At 45.5% G+C, this 21,509-nt stretch overlaps 2 protein-coding genes across 9 annotated transcripts in view; one reads left to right on the top strand and one right to left on the bottom strand.

The window, feature by feature from the left end:
- The window catches only part of NRG4 (neuregulin 4), a 105,067-nt gene that overhangs the window by 19,048 nt on the left and 64,510 nt on the right, over positions 1–21,509 (bottom strand). For all 3 annotated transcript variants that reach the window (XM_014606043.3, XM_006261348.4, XM_019477485.2), the window contains one exon: positions 13,138–13,231. In XM_014606043.3, the coding sequence (XP_014461529.1) occupies positions 13,138–13,231 (94 nt within the window). The remainder of the gene's footprint in view (positions 1–13,137; positions 13,232–21,509) is intronic.
- FBXO22 (F-box protein 22) overlaps positions 1–21,509 on the top strand; it is a 73,686-nt gene that overhangs the window by 35,999 nt on the left and 16,178 nt on the right. For 2 of the 6 annotated variants that reach the window (XR_009455611.1, XM_019477483.2), the window contains one exon: positions 20,822–21,366. The exons of the other annotated variants lie outside the window; for them this stretch is intronic. Coding sequence is in view for 1 of the 2 variants with exons in the window: in XM_019477483.2 (XP_019333028.1) it covers positions 20,822–20,843 (22 nt within the window). In the remaining variant the exon portion in view is untranslated. Of the gene's footprint in view, positions 1–20,821; positions 21,367–21,509 lie in introns of those variants that run through there. 6 annotated transcript variants of the gene reach the window in all.

The raw sequence follows: 21,509 nt of genomic DNA, 5'->3' as shown, positions 1-21,509 counted from the left end.
GATGAGGAGAGTATAGATTAGATCTGGAAAGATGCAGGGATACAGTGGTTCTGCAACTATATAAATCCCCTAATGAACAAGTCACTAGCCAAAACATGAGCACAATAGTTATTTAATGGTTAAAACAGAAAGTTGCATTTGTGTCAGTTCTGACTGAGCAAGTCAACCTGGGAGCAGCAGAGCCCTTTACACACATTCCACAATTTGTCCTTGGAATGAATAGGAATAAACTTGGCCACGATAACACTTTTTTCTGGGACTATCTCAGATTCTTTAAGTGGAAAAATAGGTTTATACTTCTGTAGGATCCCAGGATTAAAGGCTTTGCTCCAGGAGAAATCTGACATCTGTTTTCACCCTAATAAGACAATGCACCTATTTCTGCCTGTAGGTATCTGCTGTTTGTTTTGGTATCTGCCCCAAAGTTTAGATGGGAAGGAAGGAGGGGTTCTTTTTTTTCTATAGTTTTAGGGCACTACAAAGAAATCCTGCTATAATTGGCTTTGCAAGTAGAGCCAGAATTTAATCCTAACTGCATTATACCCTTCTGCTTTCTATCAGGTTCATAGTAGTATTAATCAGAACAAATATTATTATTTTGAACTGGTTAGGAAAAATCAGGGGTATTTTGGTTAACAATGGTGTATATATAAATACCAAGCTCTACCAGACAGAATGCCTTCTTAAAATTGTCTCCCTGCCAGTTCAATTTGAGTCAAGTTGTTAATATCCTCAAGATTGGCACAGGTTCTAGTCTTCAGCAGACTCCTAAAAGTTAAAGTCAACCTTTATCCAGTTGAACAGTTTCCAGTAAATAAATAGTAAATAATAAATATGAAAAATATTGGCAATTAAGACCACATTTTCAAAAGTTTGGACAGAATAAACAGCCATGTAACACAGCACTACACATGCATACCCTGCACTGGTTCTGGAATGGGAAGCAGCATAGTGGTATTAGCATGGCATTATTCAAGCTACTTAGGTCTGCTGGGAAGCAGGGTTTATTAGCCCAGGCAGGGTACCAGACTGATGTGAACAGTGGCCTCAGATTGCCTTACAAATAAGTTGTTTGAGGCCTGAAAAAGGACAGGCCTAATTGGTTAAAGCGCTCAACCATTGCCCCTCACTGATTATTTGCAAGATATGCATCTAAAGACGCACAGGATAGACAGTAATATCCCTACTTGTACATTCACTTGAGAGAGAGACAGACAAAGCCAAGAACAGGGTGGGGAAAAGACAGGATGTAGTAAGAATTTGTATAGGAAAGAGGGAGGAGATCTGGGATTAGGGTAGCAGTGAGAGGAGAGGAGTGTTATGGAAGAAGTGGAAATACCCATGGCTCAGGCAGGGTTCATTAGGGTGTTCTGAGGGTAAGCAGCACCGGGGGGGGAAGCAGTAGAGCATGTGACCATGCCAGGCCTATAAAACATGATAGTGCTTGGCAAATGGAGGTTATAAGGAAGGACTTTGTTCAGAACAGATCCTGTGAACCTCAGAGGTCCTTCCTCAACCTCACCGCGGGGCGAGGGCATAAAGAGGCACGGGCTTCCAACTGGAGCCATCCAGCACAACTGTGCTGAGCTGAAGGCCAACTCCATGGTGCCAGATCACCTCCATCTGAGTTAGGGTCACCATTGCACTTGCCTCAGATACCTGGGAATACTACTAGCATCTAGTCTCTTTTTATGACCAGGTTACAAAATGCCTGGACGCAGGAGTAGGGGTTGATGTTGTATACTTAGACTTCAGGAAGGCCTTCGATATGGTATCCCACACCATACTGGTAAACAAGTTAAGAGGCTGTGACTTGGAAGACGACACAGTCTGGTGGGTGGCAAATTGGCTAGAGGGTTGCACCCAGAGAGTCATAGTGGATGGGTCGGTATCGACCTGGAAGGGTGTGGGCAGTGGGGTCCCGCAGGGCTCGGTCCTTGGACCGATACTCTTCAATATCTTCATCAGCGACTTGGACAAGGGAGTGAAGCGTACTCTGTCCAAGTTTGCGGATGACACAAAACTGTGGGGAGAAGTGGACACGCCGGAGGGCAGGGAACAACTACAGGCAGACCTGGACAGGTTGGACATATGGGCAGAAAACAACAGAATGCAATTCAACAAGGAGAAATGCAAAGTGCTGCACCTAGGGAGGAAAAATGTCCAGCATACCTACTGCTTAGGGAATGACTTGCTTGGTGGAACGGAACCGGAAAGGGATCTTGGAGTCCACTAGGACATGAGTCAGCAGTGTGACGAAGCCATCAGAAAAGCTAATGGCACTTTATCGTGCATCAGCAGATGCATGACAAACAGATCCAAGGAGGTGATACTTCCCCTCTATCGGGCGCTGGTCAGACCGCAATTGGAATACTGCATTCAATTTTGGGCGCCGCACTTCAAGAGGGATGTGGATAACCTGGAGAGGGTCCAGAGAAGGGCCACTCGTATGGTTAAGGGCTTGCAGGCCAAGCTCTATGAGGAGAGACTGGGGCACCTGGACCTCTTCAGCCTCCGCAAGAGAAGGTTGAGAAGCGACCTTGTGGCTGCCTATAAGTTCATCACGGGGGCACAGAAGGGAATTGGTGAGGCTTTATTCACCAAGGCGCCCCCGGGGGTTATAAGAAATAATGGCCACAAGCTAGCAGAGAGCAGATTTAGACTAGAAATCAGGAAGAACTTCTTCACAGTTCGAGTGGCCAGGGTCTGGAACGGGCTCCCAAGGGAGGTGGTGCTCTCCCCTACCCTGGGGGTCTTCAAGAGGAGGTTAGATGAGCATCTAGCTGGGGTCATCTAGACCCAGCACTCTTTCCTGCCTATGCAGGGGGTCGGACTCAATGATCTATTGAGGTCCCTTCTGACCCTAGCATCTATGAATCAGCTGGTCTGCTAAATTTGACTGGAGCATCTTCTAAAAGCTATGACCTGTAGGGTTAAAGATCAATAGGATTACATACCAAATTATACAGGAATACTTAATTGTGGGTAACTTCCCATTTAAACTGTAGATGGCACATGGTTCACATCCTTTTAATTAAATCAAAGAGAAGCTACAGTATGTAGCACTACAAACCCAAGTAGTAAAAATCATGAGGCAAGGCCCAAAAAATCATTAGATAGGTTTAACAATCTTAAAATTTAATTTAGAGGGGAAGTATTTGATTTTTAGCTTCTGATCCTTAAGAGTATAGTTGGTTCATGTTTTAGCTTTTTTTTGCCCACCAAAGTCATAAAAGCTAGAAATTTATTTTAATGAAAAATGAAAGTCAAGGTTTTCACATAATCACTTGCCCGAGGGACCTGGGGCTTAAAAACATCAAATATCACAATAGTTTGCCATACTGAGTGTTGAAATAGAAAAGGTGACTATTCTCTAAATATGATGGTTGTACTATGTGTGACAAAAATGGTATTTGCAGCTGTGCTGGAGAGTTCCAAGGATTGTACCACTGCTTCTGTGTCCTGCCTTTGACATTACCAACTTAATAACTTAAATCCACTACCCCTCATTTAATGTCAGCAGAGAGTGCCCTGGAGCTTTTATCATTGAGATGCACCATTTTTTATCAACTGCTGTTAATGTTGTTAATGTTTCCGCACTTACCAGGACTGGAATAAGACTTGCGTACTATATGCTTTACCAACAACCTGAGCTCCGAGAGTCCTGTGATAGGGTCAGTGTCTTGATTTAAAAACAAAAACGTTTCTATCCTTTCTAATTCTAAACATAGCAGCAAAAAGGTCCAGGTTCAGTCTACCTGTGATCACACCAGGCAAAGAATTTGACTTGACTCCCGCTCCAGAAGCCTAGGAAAGCTAAGTATGCCCTCCAATTGCTCTGACGACAAAGAGCTTGCTCATTCACAGGCACACAAACTGTTCAAACAAGGAAATATTTATAATGGGAAAAGGGATGTAGAAACTTGGTGAAACTCAGCAACTGAATATATAGGCAAATAAGCATAAAATCCTCTCTCAATAACTGTGGCAGGAATCTAACTTTTTGCTGTTCACCAGTTAAATGTCCTGCAGATATAGTCCCTGGCAGCACCAGGTCATCCATCTATCAGAAGCCACTCCTAGTTTGAATCATCAAGTAGCAGTAGTCTGAAAATATCTTTATCTGTTTATAGTCTGAAAGAAGCTGCTTGGCTGGAGATACCTGGAGGTCTAGCACATAATACAGCTTAGTGATTCAGGTTCATTAAAGTACCAAGTAGATAGAACCACACTATAACTCAGGTCTTTTTTCCTTTTTCTTTTAGTTGTCCTCAGTCGGCATAATTTCTTGTACCACAAAAGTTGAAAGAAATTTGAATCCTTGAAGGAAATCCTAACTAGCTACTAACAAGTTTTTTAGTCACACTGAGACTTTCTGGGAACTCAAGTTCATGTGTAGTTATGGTAGGTCCCCAAAGGTCACTAGAGGAACTGGAAGGAGAAAGACATGTTAATTGTTCAGATTATGGCAGCACTTCTCTTTTTTCAGCATTACGCGAAGTAAAGAGTTTTTTTCCTATCTCATGATTTTGGCTGTAGGCGTTAAACAAAACCAAACCTGAAAATGTGAACTAAGCATAGCCAGTACAATAATGTCTTATGGTATCAATATCAATCCTGAAACTTTTACTGCAACCTGCATCTCAATAGGATATTAACATCTAGGCTCTCTTAGTAGGGAGGCTGCTTGACATACTCCAAGGCTAGGGCCAGACTTTCAAAAGCCAGAGCCTGAACTGATTCAACCTTTGCAGGTTAGTCTAACCTGCCTAGCTTGAACTGGTTTGTAACAGAACAGGAGCAGGCCAGGCGCCAGGGGCAGGAGAGCGCCCTCAGCTGCAGGGAAGCTATGGGGGGCATGGCTGCTGCAGGCCATGGCAGCAGCAGTGGCAGTGCTGTGGGGGGGCTCTGGCCCACTCCAGACCCTGGTGCTGCTGCATGCAGCCTGCCACAGCTCTACCTGTCCCCCAGCGGGGGGCCCCCTGCCAGAAAGGGGCTTGCACTTCCAACATTATGATAGGGGCTCCTTCCCCCACCAAGGGCCATGGCCCCTCCTCCTGCAGTGGCCAGGTCGGGGGCACAACCAGACACCAGTCGGCAGGGTCCGTTGTTGGGGGGCAGGGACAGGGGTTATTTCCCCTCCCTCCGATGTCTGGTGGAAGGGACAGCAGGGGGCTTATTCCCCCACAGGGAGCAAGCACAGCAGCAACAACAGGCAGACCTGGCTGCCAATGGGGTAGAGAGGAGACTAATCCCCTGCCCTGCCCACCTCTGCCTCAGGGGCCATGGTGCCCTGCTGCAGCAGCAACGGGGGAGCACCTGGCAGACCTGATTTGGGTCCCTGCTGGTGGGACAGTGAAGAGGGAATTAAACCCCACCCTGGCCAGACCCCCACCCCTGCCTGTCTCGGCTGGGGCTGGGGAGCAGAGGGGTAGGGCCAGGTCCGCTGGGTTGGAGCAGACAGCCCAGCCCAGAGAGCATGTGGGGTGCTGAGGGAGTCTAGTTTAGCTTCACTGAGGTCTGAGACAGACATTGCATAAACTGGTTTGAGCCAAATCAGTTAAGTCTGATACTACATTCAACCAGGTTTATCTCAAACTGGTTTCTGCCATTTTAAAACTGGTTAATGTGCACTGAATGTCCATTCTGTTACAGGTTTAAACCAGTTTCTGATCACTTAAACCAGTTTATGTGTAATGTCTCTCTCTAACAGACTTCCCTCTGTGGGGAATAAAAGACTGCAGCATGCTGGTATCTGCTGTTGCTTATGGGGTAGATAAGGGTGTACTATGCTATTGTGTCTGTCTCTCCAGCAAAGGAGTTAAATACATCCTCCAATTGCCTCTCTGGATAGTGTACTTGGGGCTCTAGATTGCCTTAGCACTGGGCTTCCTCTTGTTCCCGCATCCTTATTGCCTCTTTCATGCATGCCTGAAAATAATTTCTATTTATATTCCTCACCACCTAGGTGTTCAAACCTCATTAATATATAGCTATATCCGTCACCATTTTGTTGTTTAGCTGGTGGGTGAGAGGGTGACATTCAGAAATCAGTTGAATAGCAGTACCTGGGGAACAGAGCATCCTAAGAAAGGAATCTGTAAAGCTCTGTGGCACATTCAGCACTAATATTACATTTTCAAAGAGCAAGCATTGCCACATTCTGCTTTGGAAAGTGTCTTAATTGTTTCAGTGCATAAACCTGGCCACTCAGATGCTCTGCATATCTCAAAAGAAGGCTTTTAACCACCCCTTCCCCATATAATAATGCAATTAAAAAGGAGGAAATATTTTAGTATGGGAATGTATACCCCAAACAACAGTCTGAATTTAATTTGACACTACATGAGGCAGCTGTACCTCAGGTCCTGATGCAAACATCTTTCAGCTTTCTATCTTACAATACACCTGAGACAGTTGTGTTTCACATTCTAGCTTATTCTCTGTAATGTGATTCTTCATGCATTTTTTTTTTTTATTTGGGTATTTTAGTGTTGAATCTCCCTGTGTATATGGTGCCAAGTGCAGATTTTACCTGTGAGAAAATCAAGCTAGTAGTAGAAAAGACAAAAAGTGAAGATGGCAGCTGAACAATTTAACATATGCCGGATGCATATAAAACCTGCAAATGTTATGGTGTCCAAAGAAATATCAACCAGTATTTTGCTGCTACCATATACAACTACCTGCTTCTACCAAATGGAAGTAGCTGTGAAATATCCAAAGTAATGGGTTACTATCAGTAGGGGCATCTACATATGTGCTTTACTGCAGTTGACTAATTAGCTCTGCAGTGAAGCATCACTGTCTACACATGTGGCACTGTTAGGCTGGAATAAACTAATTAACTCTGCTGTAGGATAGTATTGAGTGACACAAGTACTATATACCCTATGGTGGAGTTATTTACTCTGCCACAGCACATGTGTAGATGGTGACCAAGGCTGGCCAGGCCACGAGGGTACTACAGTATGGGGGCTGCCTGCTAGCTAGCCCCAAACTGAAGTACCCTTGTGCCCCAGCCAGCCCCTCCACAGCATGTTGAGCTGGGACAGCAATTCCAGGCTGGCAGAATGACCACCTGGGGTCCCTGCCAGCTGGGGCTGCACCGCCCTGGTTTAACATATTGTTGTCCCAAGTGCATGTGTAAACACTGCTTGGGAACAATGAACTCCAGCACAAATTCACTGGAGTTTATTACCTTGCACTAATTGTATGTGTAGATGTGCCCAGTGTCCACATATTTTTATAAAACACATTTGTTTTAAAGAATGATGTAATTCTGTTGTGTATAAAGAAATCAGTAAGCAGAATTACCTCAGATGATATTGCATGATGTATACTACATGATCTTACTCAGCTCACATTTACCATAATGGGCTGTTTTTATTAATGTATCTATGTGGTCTTTTGAACAGAGTTGCTTGGTTGCACCTTTTCAGTCTTTGGCCTAGGGCTCCTTCTGAAGCTCTACACCTTAAAGCTATTCTTTGTGTTGCTGTGAGGTGGTCATTTGCAAATGCTTGAAGAGGCTGCACTTTAGGGTGGTACTGAGTCCCTGCTATCTTAGGAGCTATGGATGAATAGCAAATATAGAGTTTGACTGCTTCCTTGCTAATGCCAGTCATAACCAAGTTTTAAAGGCTCAAATATTTGTGTTGTTTCCGCTGAGCAGTCTTTTCCTGTTATTCCTATTCGCCTCAGTGCTGATTACTAAGATAACTGTGTGTAAACAGAACCTTTCTCATTTATAATTAGCCTCTTTTCTGACTGATTGAGGAACATGCTTGGAATGAGAATGTGCATAAACAGAATGCTTCTATTTGAGCTCCATATAACTTGATAAGCAGCTATTAGATACACAAGAAAAATGCTTGAAAATTTAAATGGGGAGTGAAGAAATACTTGTCTGAGTATGACAGGAACGCTTTAAAGAAGTTCAGTTTTTTTGCCCCTGCAGATTGCAAACTGCCCTGCTGCCAGTCATGACCTGAATTATGAAAGACTTTATTTAGAACCCTTTTAAAATAGAAATGACCTGTGCTTACAAGTGTGTATTGCTGAAGAATTCATTGTTCAAAATGTCTGCTACTCCACATATACTGTTTTTGCAGTAGATGCGCCTTTTTCATTATGTCCTGACAATTCCTGGGAGACAGTGATTTGAAACTGTACAGGAAGTTACCACCTAATTTAAATGTTCCCATTTTCCCTTGCTTATTAGTGCTAATAAAATGTGGAAAAGGATGGTTTATTTCTAGCCAAGGAAAAATAAAAAGTAATTTTGACATATTATTTTAGTTTAAATTTTTCTGCATTAATTTAAATTTAAATTATGTGAATTAGTGTAATATTTAGCTAGAGCAAACAACTGTAAGCCAGGGTTTCTGAGTTATACTTATTTCTGCACCTGATTCACAGTATGATATCGAACAACACACTTAATCTCAGTGATGTGCACTGTATAACTTATAACAAGGTTTTTCCACAAATAAGTTCTCTTGCTCCTTAGCTTGGTGATATCCTTTTGTCCTACCCTGTTACAGGGCTTTATGAGTTTGCATAAAAAAGAAAAATGAGGGACCATGTGAGGTACTTTTTTTCTATTTTGTCATAAATATAACCAAACAGTAAAGTAACAGGCTGTCTGTCTCTTATCAAATGCATTTCACTATAAATGTTTGAACTTCCTTTCACAGAATACTGGTACTAAGGCTACAGTTGCACTCCCTGAAGTTAAGTGATATGGACAGCAGTTCCACTACTGGAGCATAAACTTACTGATAATGTAACATGCATAATTTCTGTAGTTTTGAAGTAAAACTGCAGATTGTGTGGGAAGATTTATTATAGGGCTTAAGGAATAGTGTTCCAAGAAACATTTTCTAAAAATGGCTGTTATGTGATGCCAACTAATGCATTTCAGAGGTAAAAATGTACACTTCATAAGTGTTTTTTTTTCAGCCTCAGTGATAACATTTTTGGGCATGGCTGATATAACTGCCCCTTACAAGAAATTCCCTCCACTAAACCTTCAATCTGATGACAGACGGGCCTAAAGATCTCTGAGGAACCCCCCCCCCCCCCCCCAACTCCTCCCAACAGACTTCTAGTCTTATCATTCTGTACCTCAGTTTACCCATCTGTAATATTGGCAAGTTATTATCTATTTGACAGGAAATTGGTGGGGCTTAATTTCCTGATTAAGAGTGAATAATTACAGTGGTGATATGTTGATTCTTTGATGTGTGATGTATTTATTGTAAGGCTTTTCATAATTTGTTAATAAATGTTCACACAGGCACTTTTTAAAAATTCCAATAAATTAATTGATAATTTATAAAATATCTTAAGAAATTTGGAAAACAATCACTAGGATACAAAGGCTACCAAGTTTGGATTTTAAGTTAGAACTTCAAAGACTTTGTAATTGCAGAAAATTTGTCAAAGAGTCCTCCAAACTGTGTAGCTTGTCTTGTACTCTTTTTGCTTTTTTCTATTACAGTGGAACAATTTAGAAATACTGTGAAAATTCAGTTTTGATGGAATGGGCCTACAAACACTTTTTTTTTTTTTTTTTTAATTCAAGTTGCAAGATTTTACATATAACCAGTAAAGATTCTTCCCTACATTTTCAAAATATATTGTGGAGATTTAGCAATGCATCAGAACTGTGTAGTTTTGCTAACAAGTTAGACAATGGATTTGTATATGATGGTTTGCGTAGGGATGATCCTGCCTCAAGAAAAGGGATAGATTAGATGACCTCTGGAGATTCCTTTGAGCCCTGCTTTTCTATGATTCTGTGATCTTGCATTGATTCAATAGGAATTGTATCAATGAAGTCTCATTCAAAACTTTGAAAATTCTGAAGTCAGGACTTGAAGTGGGACTTGAATGAGCCATAATATTATTCCAACAGTTCTCTGGTGGGCCTTCAGGAAAACATAGGTTTTAGTATAAAGGAAATAAGTCCCTGTCCTTACAGCTGAAACTATTCAAATTTGACCCTTAGCAGCATTACTTTGCTGAATCTATATCTTCTGGCATAAATAAGTGAGAGGTAGATTGACCTATTTCAGTAAGGTGTTAACACTGAAGCCTAATTATGCTGATATAAATGGCAACTTTATTAACTACTATGCTGCTGATAATGTTAAAAAAATGCTCTGTTAATATGTGCATTCCTAGTGTGACCAGGTAATATGGAAGTTAAAATGGGAAACATTTATGAATCCTCTACTTGATCCCATAAAACAGGAGCATCAAAGATGCAGCCTGCCAGTCAGATCTAGCCCACGGAACCCTGTCATCTGGCCTCTGGTGCCCCCGGGGAGAAAGGAAAGAGGAAAATGGCCCTAACAATCTAATCTGGGGCTGAATGCAGTTCCAGTTTTCTGGAAATGCATCAGCTTGCTAACTGAACCATTGAAGTCAACCAGTTCATTTATCTCAAATGAACAATAAACTAGAATCAGCAGATGACAGCCTAAGATGTTATAATCAGTAAAATCTTTCTTCTTTCTTTGATAGATGTTACACTGAAATAATAGATCTGTTTTTACAAATGGAAGGGATCCTATATACAAATCTAGGCCTTTCCACATTCTGTTACATCAGTGATTCTCAACCTTTTTAGTCTCCAGGCACCCCTCCATAACTTTTATAAACAGAGCAGCATGAGCTGGACCATGGGGGAAGGGGAAGAGGAGTAGCAGGAGGGGGACAAGCATGTGGTTACCTCCTTGCAGAGGAGCTGGGGAGTGAGGATGCAGAGCAGCCATGCAGGGATGAGCCTGAGTCTGCACTTATCTCTTTCCACCTTGTGGCACCCCACGGGGCCAGGGAACCCAGCTGAGAGTTGCTATGTTACATGATCCTCTCCTGGGGAGCTCATCTATCTCTCAGTCCCAAAAACCTCTGTTATATTAAGTATAATACATACAGACAATGTTGCTTCCTTGCCACCCAGCCTTTGACTGTTTCCTTTGAGTTCTGTGAGAGCTCAAAGAGCTTTCTGTTGCATTTTCTCCCAAAGGAAACCACTTTCTTCCTTGACTCCTCCCTACTTGGCTTCTGCCACACCCTTTCTATGTTGTTGCAACTTGGATAATTCATAGAGAGAAAAGCAGGAAAAAAGCCCTTCGGTATGCCCTTTTACTAGGAGACACGGGGCATTTTGTTCCATTCTGGACTGTATGAGGGGAGGGAAGTAGCTGGCTCTAAATAAAGATAACAGTTTGAATCCTTAAGTAAATGAGTACTGCTACATCCACTAAATCAGGAGTGGGCAAAATACAGACCGCAGGCCGGATCCAGCCCACCAGAGACTTTCATCCAGCTCGCGGCACACTCCCCACATCCCCCCACAACAAATTGTGCCCCACCCAGCCCTTCTGTCCACAAGAGTGGGTGCGAGGTGCCTACACCTGCCCCCAACATATCCTATTATACCTCGCTCCCACCCTTGTGGGTGTAAGGGCCGGTCCTGCTAGCACGGGATGGAGCTGCTGCTGCAGGCTTCCCAGGAATCCTACTCCCTCTGGGCAGCAGGTAGGGAAGGGGCAGGAGCGTGGGGCTGGTGCTGGGGTTGGCTGCAGCGTGGAGCCTGCACCCAGGGTGTGGGGGCAGCACAGAGCTTGAGTGGGCAGGGTGTAGGCATGAGGGGGGAGGGGTATGGGAACCCCCCTGGCAGATGCGGGGGGGGGAGGACCAATCGGGGAAGTCACCCCAGGCCCTGCGCTTTGGGGGGCCCCGCAGAGTGGAGCGGAGCAGCGGTGGCATGGAGCTGGGTGGCGTGACAGCTCCACATCCAGCTGCTCACAACCCCCTTGCCCCCACGGCATCCGCTGCTACCAATGGCGACAGTAGCTTCTTCAGGTCTGGGACCCGTGGGATGGGAGTGGGGATGGGGTCCCACATGAGCTGATGTGCCCTGGGCACCCTGCTTGGGTCAGCTCTGGTAACGGGGGGATGGGGGTGGCATTCTGCTTGGTGCTGGTGCTTGACTCCTGTTTGTTTCCCTAGTGCTCCCCGCACTCATTGGTCATAGGATTGAAGCCCCAGGCACTGGAGTGGGCTGGGGCGTGGGAAGCAGCCATCTTCAGTGCCTGGGGCTTCCCTCCTGTGCCCCACTTGTGCGGGAAATGCCAGGGAACAAATAGCCCAGCAGGGGCTGCACTGCTCACTGCCACATGCAGCACTGGCCAGAACCAGGCACCAGTGCCCCCACCTGCTGCTGAGCCATGGGGGGAGTGTGTGAGGGGTCCCAACACCCTTCCCATCCTCCCTCGCACCCCACAAATGCCCCCCACACACACCAGTGTTGCCTGCATTGACTCCAGAGCCAAACACTCACACCCCAGAAACCACACAATCCTGCAATATAACCTATGCCCCTCCACACACAGCCACAACCCCTCACAAACTCCCCCCACACCTCAACATACACACTCACACCCTCACCATAAAACCCCCACACCCCACCATACATGCATATACACACACCCAACCACACCCCCACACACAATATACAAGACTAATAATTTATTTTTGAGTTATTATGCAATTAACTCTATATACAGTACACAAACACAAATCATGACAAAAATATTTTTTGTAATAAAATTAGAATATGTTATAGTAGGTGTCTGACTTTTAGTGTATGATTTGGTTTTTTCTGGTTCTAAGATGGCAACTCCCCCCTCCCAAAAGGAGTATTTCTGGGAGGGAAGGGGAGAGACTTCCAGTAGCAAAGGTCAGGGGTTCCAGTCCCAAGATGGCAACCATGGGGCAGGGCTCCTGTCAAGGGGCAGGGCAACCCATGCAGCCCTCGACAGCTCACCAAAGCTTGTTAAGTGGCCCTCCACCCAAAATAATTGCCTGCCCCTGCACTAAACAGCTATTTTCCCTAAGTTTTTTAAAATATTGCCTTCTGTGAGTCTGCTCAAGGTATTAAACAAAGTGAATATGAATGGCTGAATTTGCAGTGACAAACAATAATCAGTTCTTGACAGTCATAGCTCCATGGTCATTTTTTCTAGCATACTACATTTCTTTTTACAAAGTTGTTATTAATAAAAATGTGTTCTTTATGATAAGAGCAATATCTAAATGCAAAATTTAGATTTCACTTACCTGCAAAAAGGACTGGATACAGTAGGTACCATATAACAAATCCCACCATTTAAACAAAAAGATCCATAACTGGTGCCACAGAGTTCTTCATGATCTTAAATAAAACATAAAGAGAGATTTGTATGTTCTTCCTTATATGCATGAGGAAACTCAAGAATGAGAAAAAAACATACTATGATGTGTTAGGTTTCCCCCCACCCTGTTAAACTAAAATATAGAAGATAACTGCTGGAAATAAATGAGGACCCAGTCTCTTGTAATCATCAGAAATATCTGTGAAATTTCTCATGGCTTTCATACGTGGAGATTTTATTGAATACAATGGGCCACAAGATGGCCTCTGTCAGGTTTGACTTTTAACACTCCAGTGGCTCAAAGCAGCTTTACTACAAGCATAACCAACTAAATGGAGGTGCTAACACAGGTGAATCCACAGATGTGGGTCAGTATGGGAACATAGAAAAGTAGGGCTGGAAGGCATCTCACAAGGTCATATATTCAAGGCAAGATCATCTGTGACTAAACCATCCCAGTTAAGTGTCTGTGTAACCTGCTCATGAAAACTACCAAGGATGGAGATTCCACAGTTTCTCTAGGTAGCCTGTTCCAATGTTTGACCACTCTTGTAAACAGAAAGTTCCTTCAAATCTCCAAACTAAGTTCCCCCTGCTGAAAACTGAGGCTGTTGCTCTTAGTTCCTCCCCTGCGGTCATGGAGAAAAGTCCATCTCCATCCTCTGTGTAATCACTTTTCAGGTATTTAAAGACTGTTATCAATCCCAACCCTTCCCCCTCCCTCCTCTGCCCTGCAACCACCCCAGGCTTCTCTTCTCCAAGCTAAATAATCTTAGTTCTTTCAGCCTTTTCTCATTAGTCTTGCCTCCCAGGCCCCTAATCATTTTTGTTGCTCTGCACTGGGCTCTTTCCAAATTGTCTGCATCCTTCTTGAAGTGTGAAGCCCAAAACTGGACACAGCACTCCAGGTGAGGCCACAACAGTGCTGAATAGAGCAGAAAAATCACTTCTCTTGATTTGCAAGTAACATTCCTGATACAACAACCCAGTATGCTGTTGATGTTTTTTTTAGGCTTATGGTCCACTGTAACCCCCAGGTCCTTCTCTGCAGTACTGCAGCTTAGCCAGGGCTTCTCCAGCCTGTATTTGTGCATTCATTTATTCTGTCCCAAGTGCAGGCCTTTGCACTTGTCCTTGTTGAATTTGTCTAATTGATTGTAAACTGTTCCTCCACTTTATCCAGGTTGTCTGGCCCTACATTAACCGTCCTCATAGCTACTAGGGGTGTGCGAAGCAGGCACTATTTGATTCGGATTCGGCCCAAATCGGGGACAGGGATTCGATTCATTGATTCAGATCACTGTCCCCAGTTCAATTTGGCCAAATCTGAAGATTCAATGCTGATTCAGAGAATCAGCAATTCAGACATAGACACAGCTTTAAAAGTTTTTTCTACATACCTTGAGGTAGCAGGCATAGCTTGTGATCGCTGCGATGCTGGGGCACATGGAGAGTCCCACAGGAGTGCAGGGGGACCCTCCACATGCTTGGAGGACAACCCAGAAGTGGACCAGAAGTACTTCTGGGTGTGCCAGGGAGTGCACCTGGGGGGCCCCCCAGTGGCCCCCTGGCTTGGTGATCAGCTGCAGCGGGACCCTGGCTGCCTGCCCAGACCCAAGAGGTACCAGCCACCAAGCCAGGGAGATGCAAGTGGCTCCCTGTGCGCTCACCGGTGGACCTGGAAGTGGACTGGAAGTGCTTCTGGTCCACTTCCGGGACTGCTGCTGAGCATGCGAGGGAGACCCCCGTGCTTCTGTGGGACGTTCCATGCGCTCCAGCATCACAGCACTCACAAGTCTCACCTGCTTCCTAGAGGTATGTAGAAAAAACATTTAAAGCTGTGTCTGTATCTCCAAATCTCTCTGAATCGATTTGGAGGGTTCTGATTCGATTCGGAGAGATTAAAGGGTCCTCTGATTTGATTCAGAGATTCAGTCGCCGAATTGCGCTGAATCTCCACTGAATCAAATCAGGGACCAAAGCTTCGCACAGCCCTAATAGTTATGTAGTGGGGCAAGGAAAAGAGGGACAATTTGAGCACTTCTCTATTTCTAGCTGTAAATGAACCCTCAGGCCTCATATACCTGAACAGAATTTGAAGCTGCCTTGCAGATATTCCAAACTGTATCGAGAAAAGCAGTCATCCAGTTGGCTTCATCCATCTTTACTGTACTTAGCTTCATCAGGTAGTACTCTGATGCCGTTGAAGAGCTACCTCATTAAATCTTGCTTATGTAGAAAGTACAGTTTCAGATCACTCCAGACAATTAAATTTGTGTCTTACAATTTAGTATCCAAAGGAAATATATTTTGCTGTAGATTTTGTATCAGAACACTCTGGCTAGGGGCAGACATTGAAAAAGCCAGAGCCTGAATTGATTCAATCTTTATAAGTTAGTCTAACCTGCCTAGATTGAACCAATTTGCAAGTGAATAGACATTCAGGAAATGCAGGCACATAACCGCAGTGGCTCAGGCCTAAAGTTGGTGGGGTGCGAGAGTGTGCCCTTGGCTGCAGGGAAGCTGTGCTGGGGGCGTAGCCAGGCCTAGCAGTAACCGCAAGTGAACTGGCCAGAGAGGAGATTTAATTCCCCTCTCCATGTCCCACTAGTATGGACCCTAGTTTGGGTCCACCTGGCACTCCCTTCCCCACCTCCCCTAGCTGCTCCAGTGGCTGGAGCGAGGCCAGGGCCAAAGGCTGGCTGGCATGGCCCCCTGAGGCAGAGGGAGCAGTGAGGCGATTTATTCCCCTCCCCCTTTCTCCCCGGGAGACCGCAGCTGCTGCCCCAGCCACCACCGATCGCTCCCTGTGCGGAGTGAGCAGAAGGATAAGCCCCTCTTGCCCTCTTTGCCAAATGCTAGAGGGAGGGGGGGAAATAATCTCCCTCCCTGCCCCCTCTCCTAAGGGTGCCATGCCAGCTGTTCTGTAGTTGCACCCCCACCCCTACCACTGGAGCAGCAAGATGGCAGAGACCATGACAGGGGCAGCACCCCCTGCCATGTTTTCCTGGGAGTGCAAGCTTCTTTCTGGCAGGGGGTGAGGCAGTCTGAGCTGCTTCAGACTGTGTGGGCCGAGGGGTGGCACTGGGGCTCAGAAGGGTGGCTATAGCCCCCCAGGCTCCCTCTAGCACCATTGCCCCTTACCCCACACAGTGTGCGGCAGCTCTGCCCACCCCACTCCCACCCATAATGCAGGCCTCCTGCTGGAAAGAGGCTTGTGCTCCTGGGAAACCATGACAGAGTGTGCTGCCCTCATCAGGGTCCCTCCCCCCTCACTGCTCCAGCAGCAGGGCAGGAGTACAGCCAGAGGCCGGCTGGCATGGCCCCTGTAGGTGTGGGGGCAGAAAGGGGGTTATTTCCCTACTCCCTCCAGTGTCTGGTGGAGGGGGCGGGGAAGGAGCTTATTTCACCTCTCGCCCTATGCAGGGAACAATTGGAGGAAGTGGCTATTGGGGCCGGCAGACCCTGGCTGCGGTCCCTCAGGGACAGAGGGGGCAGAAGGGAAAATAAACCCCCTTCTTGCCCCTGGGGCCATGTCGGTTGGCCTCTGGCTATGCCCTCACCCCTGCCGCTACAGCAGCAAGGGGGGAGTACCAGGCAGACCCTGGCTCAGATGCTGGTGGGAAAAGGAGGGGGAAATTAAAACCCCTCCCTGGCCAGTTCACTTGAGGCTACTGCTGGGATTGGCCATGCCCCTGGCTCTGGAACAGCAAGTGGAGAAATGCCTGGCATGGGCTGGTGGCACAGGGGAGGAAGGGCGGAACAAACTTCTTCCCTGCTGCCCTTGCTTTAGCAGAGCTGGCATCTGGCCACACAGCCACCCCTGCTTCAGCTAGGGAACAGAGAGGTGGGGCTAGCTCTGTGCTCCACTGGAGCAGATAGCACAGCCCCACCCAGAACTGCAAAGCATGCTGGGATGCTGGGGGACTGTGGTTTAACTTAAACCAGGAAGGGGTCTGGGACAGAAATTCAATAAACCAGTTTGAGCTCAATCAGTAAAGTATGATACTACATTCAACCGGGTTTATCTCAAACTGGTTTTGGCCATTTCAAAACTGGTTTATGTGCCCTGAACTTATGTACTGTTACAGGTTTAAACCAGTTTCTGATCTCTTAAACCCGTTTATGTGTAACTTCTGTTCCCAGCCTCTAAGCCCAGGTTTCAATATCCCATATTAACAGATTGTCAAAATCCTGAATATAAATGCTCAAATTGACATTCAGAGAATTAATTGGTATTAAGACAAAATTAACAATTTCAGTGTCCAAAGTACAGGATTTGGACATTTTAATAAATTCACATTTGAAAACTGGGTTGCATGTTCATAGATTCATAGATGCTAGGGTCCGAAGGGACCTCAATAGATCGAGTCCGACCCCCTGCATAAGCAGGAAAGAGTGCTGGGTTCAGATGACCCCAGCTAGATGCCTATCTAACCTCCTCTTGAAGACCCCCAGGGTAGGGGAGAGCACCACCTCCCTTGGGAGCCCATTCCAGACCTTGGCCACTCGAACTGTGAAGAAGTTCTTCCTAATGTCTAGTCTAAATCTGCTCTCTGCTAGCTTGTGGCCATTATTTCTTATAACCCCCGGGGGCGCCTTGGTGAATAAAGCCTCACCAATTCCCTTCTGTGCCCCCGTGATGAACTTATAGGCAGCCACAAGGTCGCCTCTCGACCTTCCCTTGCGGAGGCTGAGGAGGTCCAGGTGCCCCAGTCTCTCCTCATAGGGCTTGGCCTGCAAGCCCTTAACCATACGAGTGGCCCTTCTCTGGACCCTCTCCAGGTTATCCACATCCCTCTTGAAGTGTGGTGCCCAAAACTGCATGCAGTACTCCAACTGCAATCTGACCAGCGCCCGATAGAGGGGAAGTATCACCTCCTTGGATCTGTTTGTCATGCATCTGCTGATGCACAATAAAGTGCCATTAGCTTTTCTGATGGCTTCGTCACACTGCCGACTCATGTCCTAGTGGACTCCAAGATCCCTTTCCGGTTCCGTTCCACCAAGCAAGTCATTCCCTAAGCAGTAGGTATGCTGGACATTTTTCCTCCCTAGGTGCAGCACTTTGCATTTCTCCTTGTTGAATTGCATTCTGTTGTTTTCTGCCCATATGTCCAACCTGTCCAGGTCTGCCTGTAGTTGTTCCCTGCCCTCCGGCGTGTCCACTTCTCCCCACAGTTTTGTGTCATCTGCAAACTTGGACAGAGTACGCTTCACTCCCTTGTCCAAGTCGCTGATGAAGATATTGAAGAGTATCGGTCCAAAGACCGAGCCCTGCGGGACCCCACTGCCCACACCCTTCCAGGTTGATACCGACCCATCCACTATGACTCTCTGGGTGCGACCCTCTAGCCAATTTGCCACCCACCAGACTGTGTCGTCATCCAAGTCACAGCCTCTTAACTTGTTTACCAGTATGGTGTGGGATACCATATCGAAGGCCTTCCTGAAGTCTAAGTATACAACATCAACCCCTACTCCTGCGTCCAGGCATTTTGTAACCTGGTCATAAAAAGAGACTAGATTAGTCAGGCATGATCTACCTGCTACGAACTCGTGCTTGTTTCCCCTCAGCATAATTTGTCCTGCCAGGCTCTCACAAATGTGAGCCTTGATAATTTTTTCGAAGACTTTGCCTAGGATGGAGGTGAGACTGACTGGCCTATAGTTGCCTGGGTCCTCCTTCCTCCCCTTCTTGAAAATGGGGACCACATTGGCCCTTTACCAGTCCTCCGCGACCTGGCCCGTGCACCACAAGTGTTCAAATATTACTGCCAGTGGCTCTGCAATGACGTCAGCCAGTGCCTTCAGTACCCTTGGATGGAGCTCATCCGGGCCTGACAACTTAAAGGCATCCAGTTCCTCCAAGTGACTCTGCACCATCTCAGGGTCTACGCATGGTGGTCTGGCACCTTGCTGCTGCCTCTCTACAACCCCAGTGAGAGACTTGTCGTGCCCCTCACTTAGGAACACTGAGGCAAAGAACTCGTTGAGGAGTTCAGCCTTGTCCCCCCTGTCCATCACCAATTGTTTCTGCCCATTTAGCAGGGGTTCTATTCCTCCCTGGGCCTTCCTTTTACTCCCTATATATCTAAAAAACAATTTTTTGTTATCCTTTACTTGGGATGCCATCCTCAGCTCCATGGTAGCTTTGGCCCATCTAACTGCCTCCCTACAAGTGCGAGCAGAGGAGGTATACTCCTCTTTGGTAATCTCTCCCTTTTTCCACTTTTTATATGCTCCCCTTTTAGTCCGCAGGCTGCTCTGGATTTCTCTGGTCAGCCAAGGAAGCCTCTTGGCCCCTTTCCCTCTTTTTCCTCGCATCAGGATTGTCTCTCTCTGTGCCCAAAGGATCAATTACTTAAGGCACAGCCACCCTTCCTGGGCTCCCATCACTTCAAAACTCCTACTCTGCAGTGCGTCCTTGACAAATCGCCTGAGTTCATTGAAATCAGCTTTCCTAAAGTCTAGCTAGCACTTTCACCCTACTAGTTACCTTTCCCACTTGATGTCTTATGGTGAATTCTATTATTTGGTGATCACTGTCCCCCAGGTGACTACCAATCTGTAGGTCCCCTACCATATCATCCCCCGTTGCCAATACCAGGTCCAGTAAGGCATTCCCCCTACTGGGACCATGTACCTCCTGTGTCAGGTGGAGGTCCTGTACACAGGATAGGAACGTGCGTGAACGGTGGGACTTTGCCGTCTGTGTCTCCCAGCAGATGTCTGGGTAGTTTAGGTCCCCCATGACTACTGCCTCCTTAGTTTTTATGGTCTCTGAGAGCTGCCTCAGGAGCCCCAAATCTAGTTCTTCCCCTTGGTGTGGGGGTCTGTAGTGTGTTTGATTATATGATGAGATTATATAGCTATAGATGTAGATAATGTGTATATACATACACAAGTTTATTTTATAACTCCTTACTTATAAAACTCCAACATTTCCCTTAAAACAGGAATAGAATGGGTTTGTGACATAACACATGATTCTCAAGTTTCTGATATCACTTTAGGTGGTGTTTTCACTGTTATTTCTAGCAGTATCTGAAAATGAGACAGCTGAATTCCTATTGTTTATGTATAGAAAAATTTGACTTACTGGTTTTATACAAAGGACACTATTGTAGAAATGGGTATTGTGATTTACATTTTTCATCTCTACTGTTTTGGAATAAACCAGTGTAGCCCAGTTGTAGCTTCTTTTTACTGTATTCATAAGTAAATCCAATGTCTATATTTACTCCGTGATTTTTTGTATCCAGTAGGTTGATGAAGTAAAGTTCATAGGCTCGTCATAGGTAATACCTTTCACAGATGAGCCTATGAACTTCACTTCATCAATCAACTGGATACAAAAAATCATGGACTAAATATAGGCATTGGATTTATGACACATTGTAACCTGCCTAACATCTGACTTCCCAGGTAAACCATCCACTTTTTACCAGCTATTCTCATTCTCTTCCCCCATTTCTCCTGTCTCCCATCCTTTGACTACAGCTACATTCATGCCCCCTTTCCCCCCACCCCCCACCTGTCTCTCACCTACTTACGACCTCAATTTACATTTTAACTGACTGGCTTTCTTTCTTTGTCACTCCATCCAGGAAGAGCACAGACTATCTGTAGACACTTCCTCAGCCTGACCAAGGGTGTTTGACCGAAAGCTTGCCAAGAAGAATTTTTCAACTATTTGAGTTGGTCTAATAAAAGATATTGGGTTTACCCAAAGAACCTTGCCTGCCAATGTCCTTAGACCAACACGGCTACAACCTACACTGTTTAAAACCCATGCCACTGTCTTCTCTGCAGTCCCTTAAGCCACGTCTCCATTCCATGGCAAAATACCTCAGGAATTCTAGTTTCAGCCTATCTGGAGAGAAGGGGCAAGTCGGAGCAGGGCAAGAAAAGCAGCTCTTCAGAGCTTGCCGCTATATTATACATTTTCTGAACTAACACTTACAATGATAAGGAAAAATGTTAGTTCTCACTTGTTTAAAGTGTTTGCCAGTAAGCTGAGTCTTTAGAGAATATCTTCCTACATCTGACTCAGTCAAATGTTCTGTTATGAACTCATCTGTACTTTTCTCTCATTCCAGTATGGGCAAATAACTATTTCCTCTGCTGTTTATTAAAAGTATCCAGAGTGACACTGCAAAATGGCTCGCACGTTTTATTTAGTACAGTAAATATTAAAATGTAAATTATTACAATTAATATAAGTCATGTTCATTTCACTGACATGGTTTAGACCAAAATCTAACACACAACAATCTTTTCTTTTCCACTTTACAG

The sequence above is a fragment of the Alligator mississippiensis genome, chromosome 11 (genome assembly GCF_030867095.1).
Source record: "Alligator mississippiensis isolate rAllMis1 chromosome 11, rAllMis1, whole genome shotgun sequence".
NCBI classification, from domain to species: Eukaryota; Metazoa; Chordata; order Crocodylia; family Alligatoridae; genus Alligator; species Alligator mississippiensis.
The sequence above is the reverse complement of the archived record's forward strand: the minus strand, read 5'-3'. Positions and strand labels throughout refer to the sequence as shown.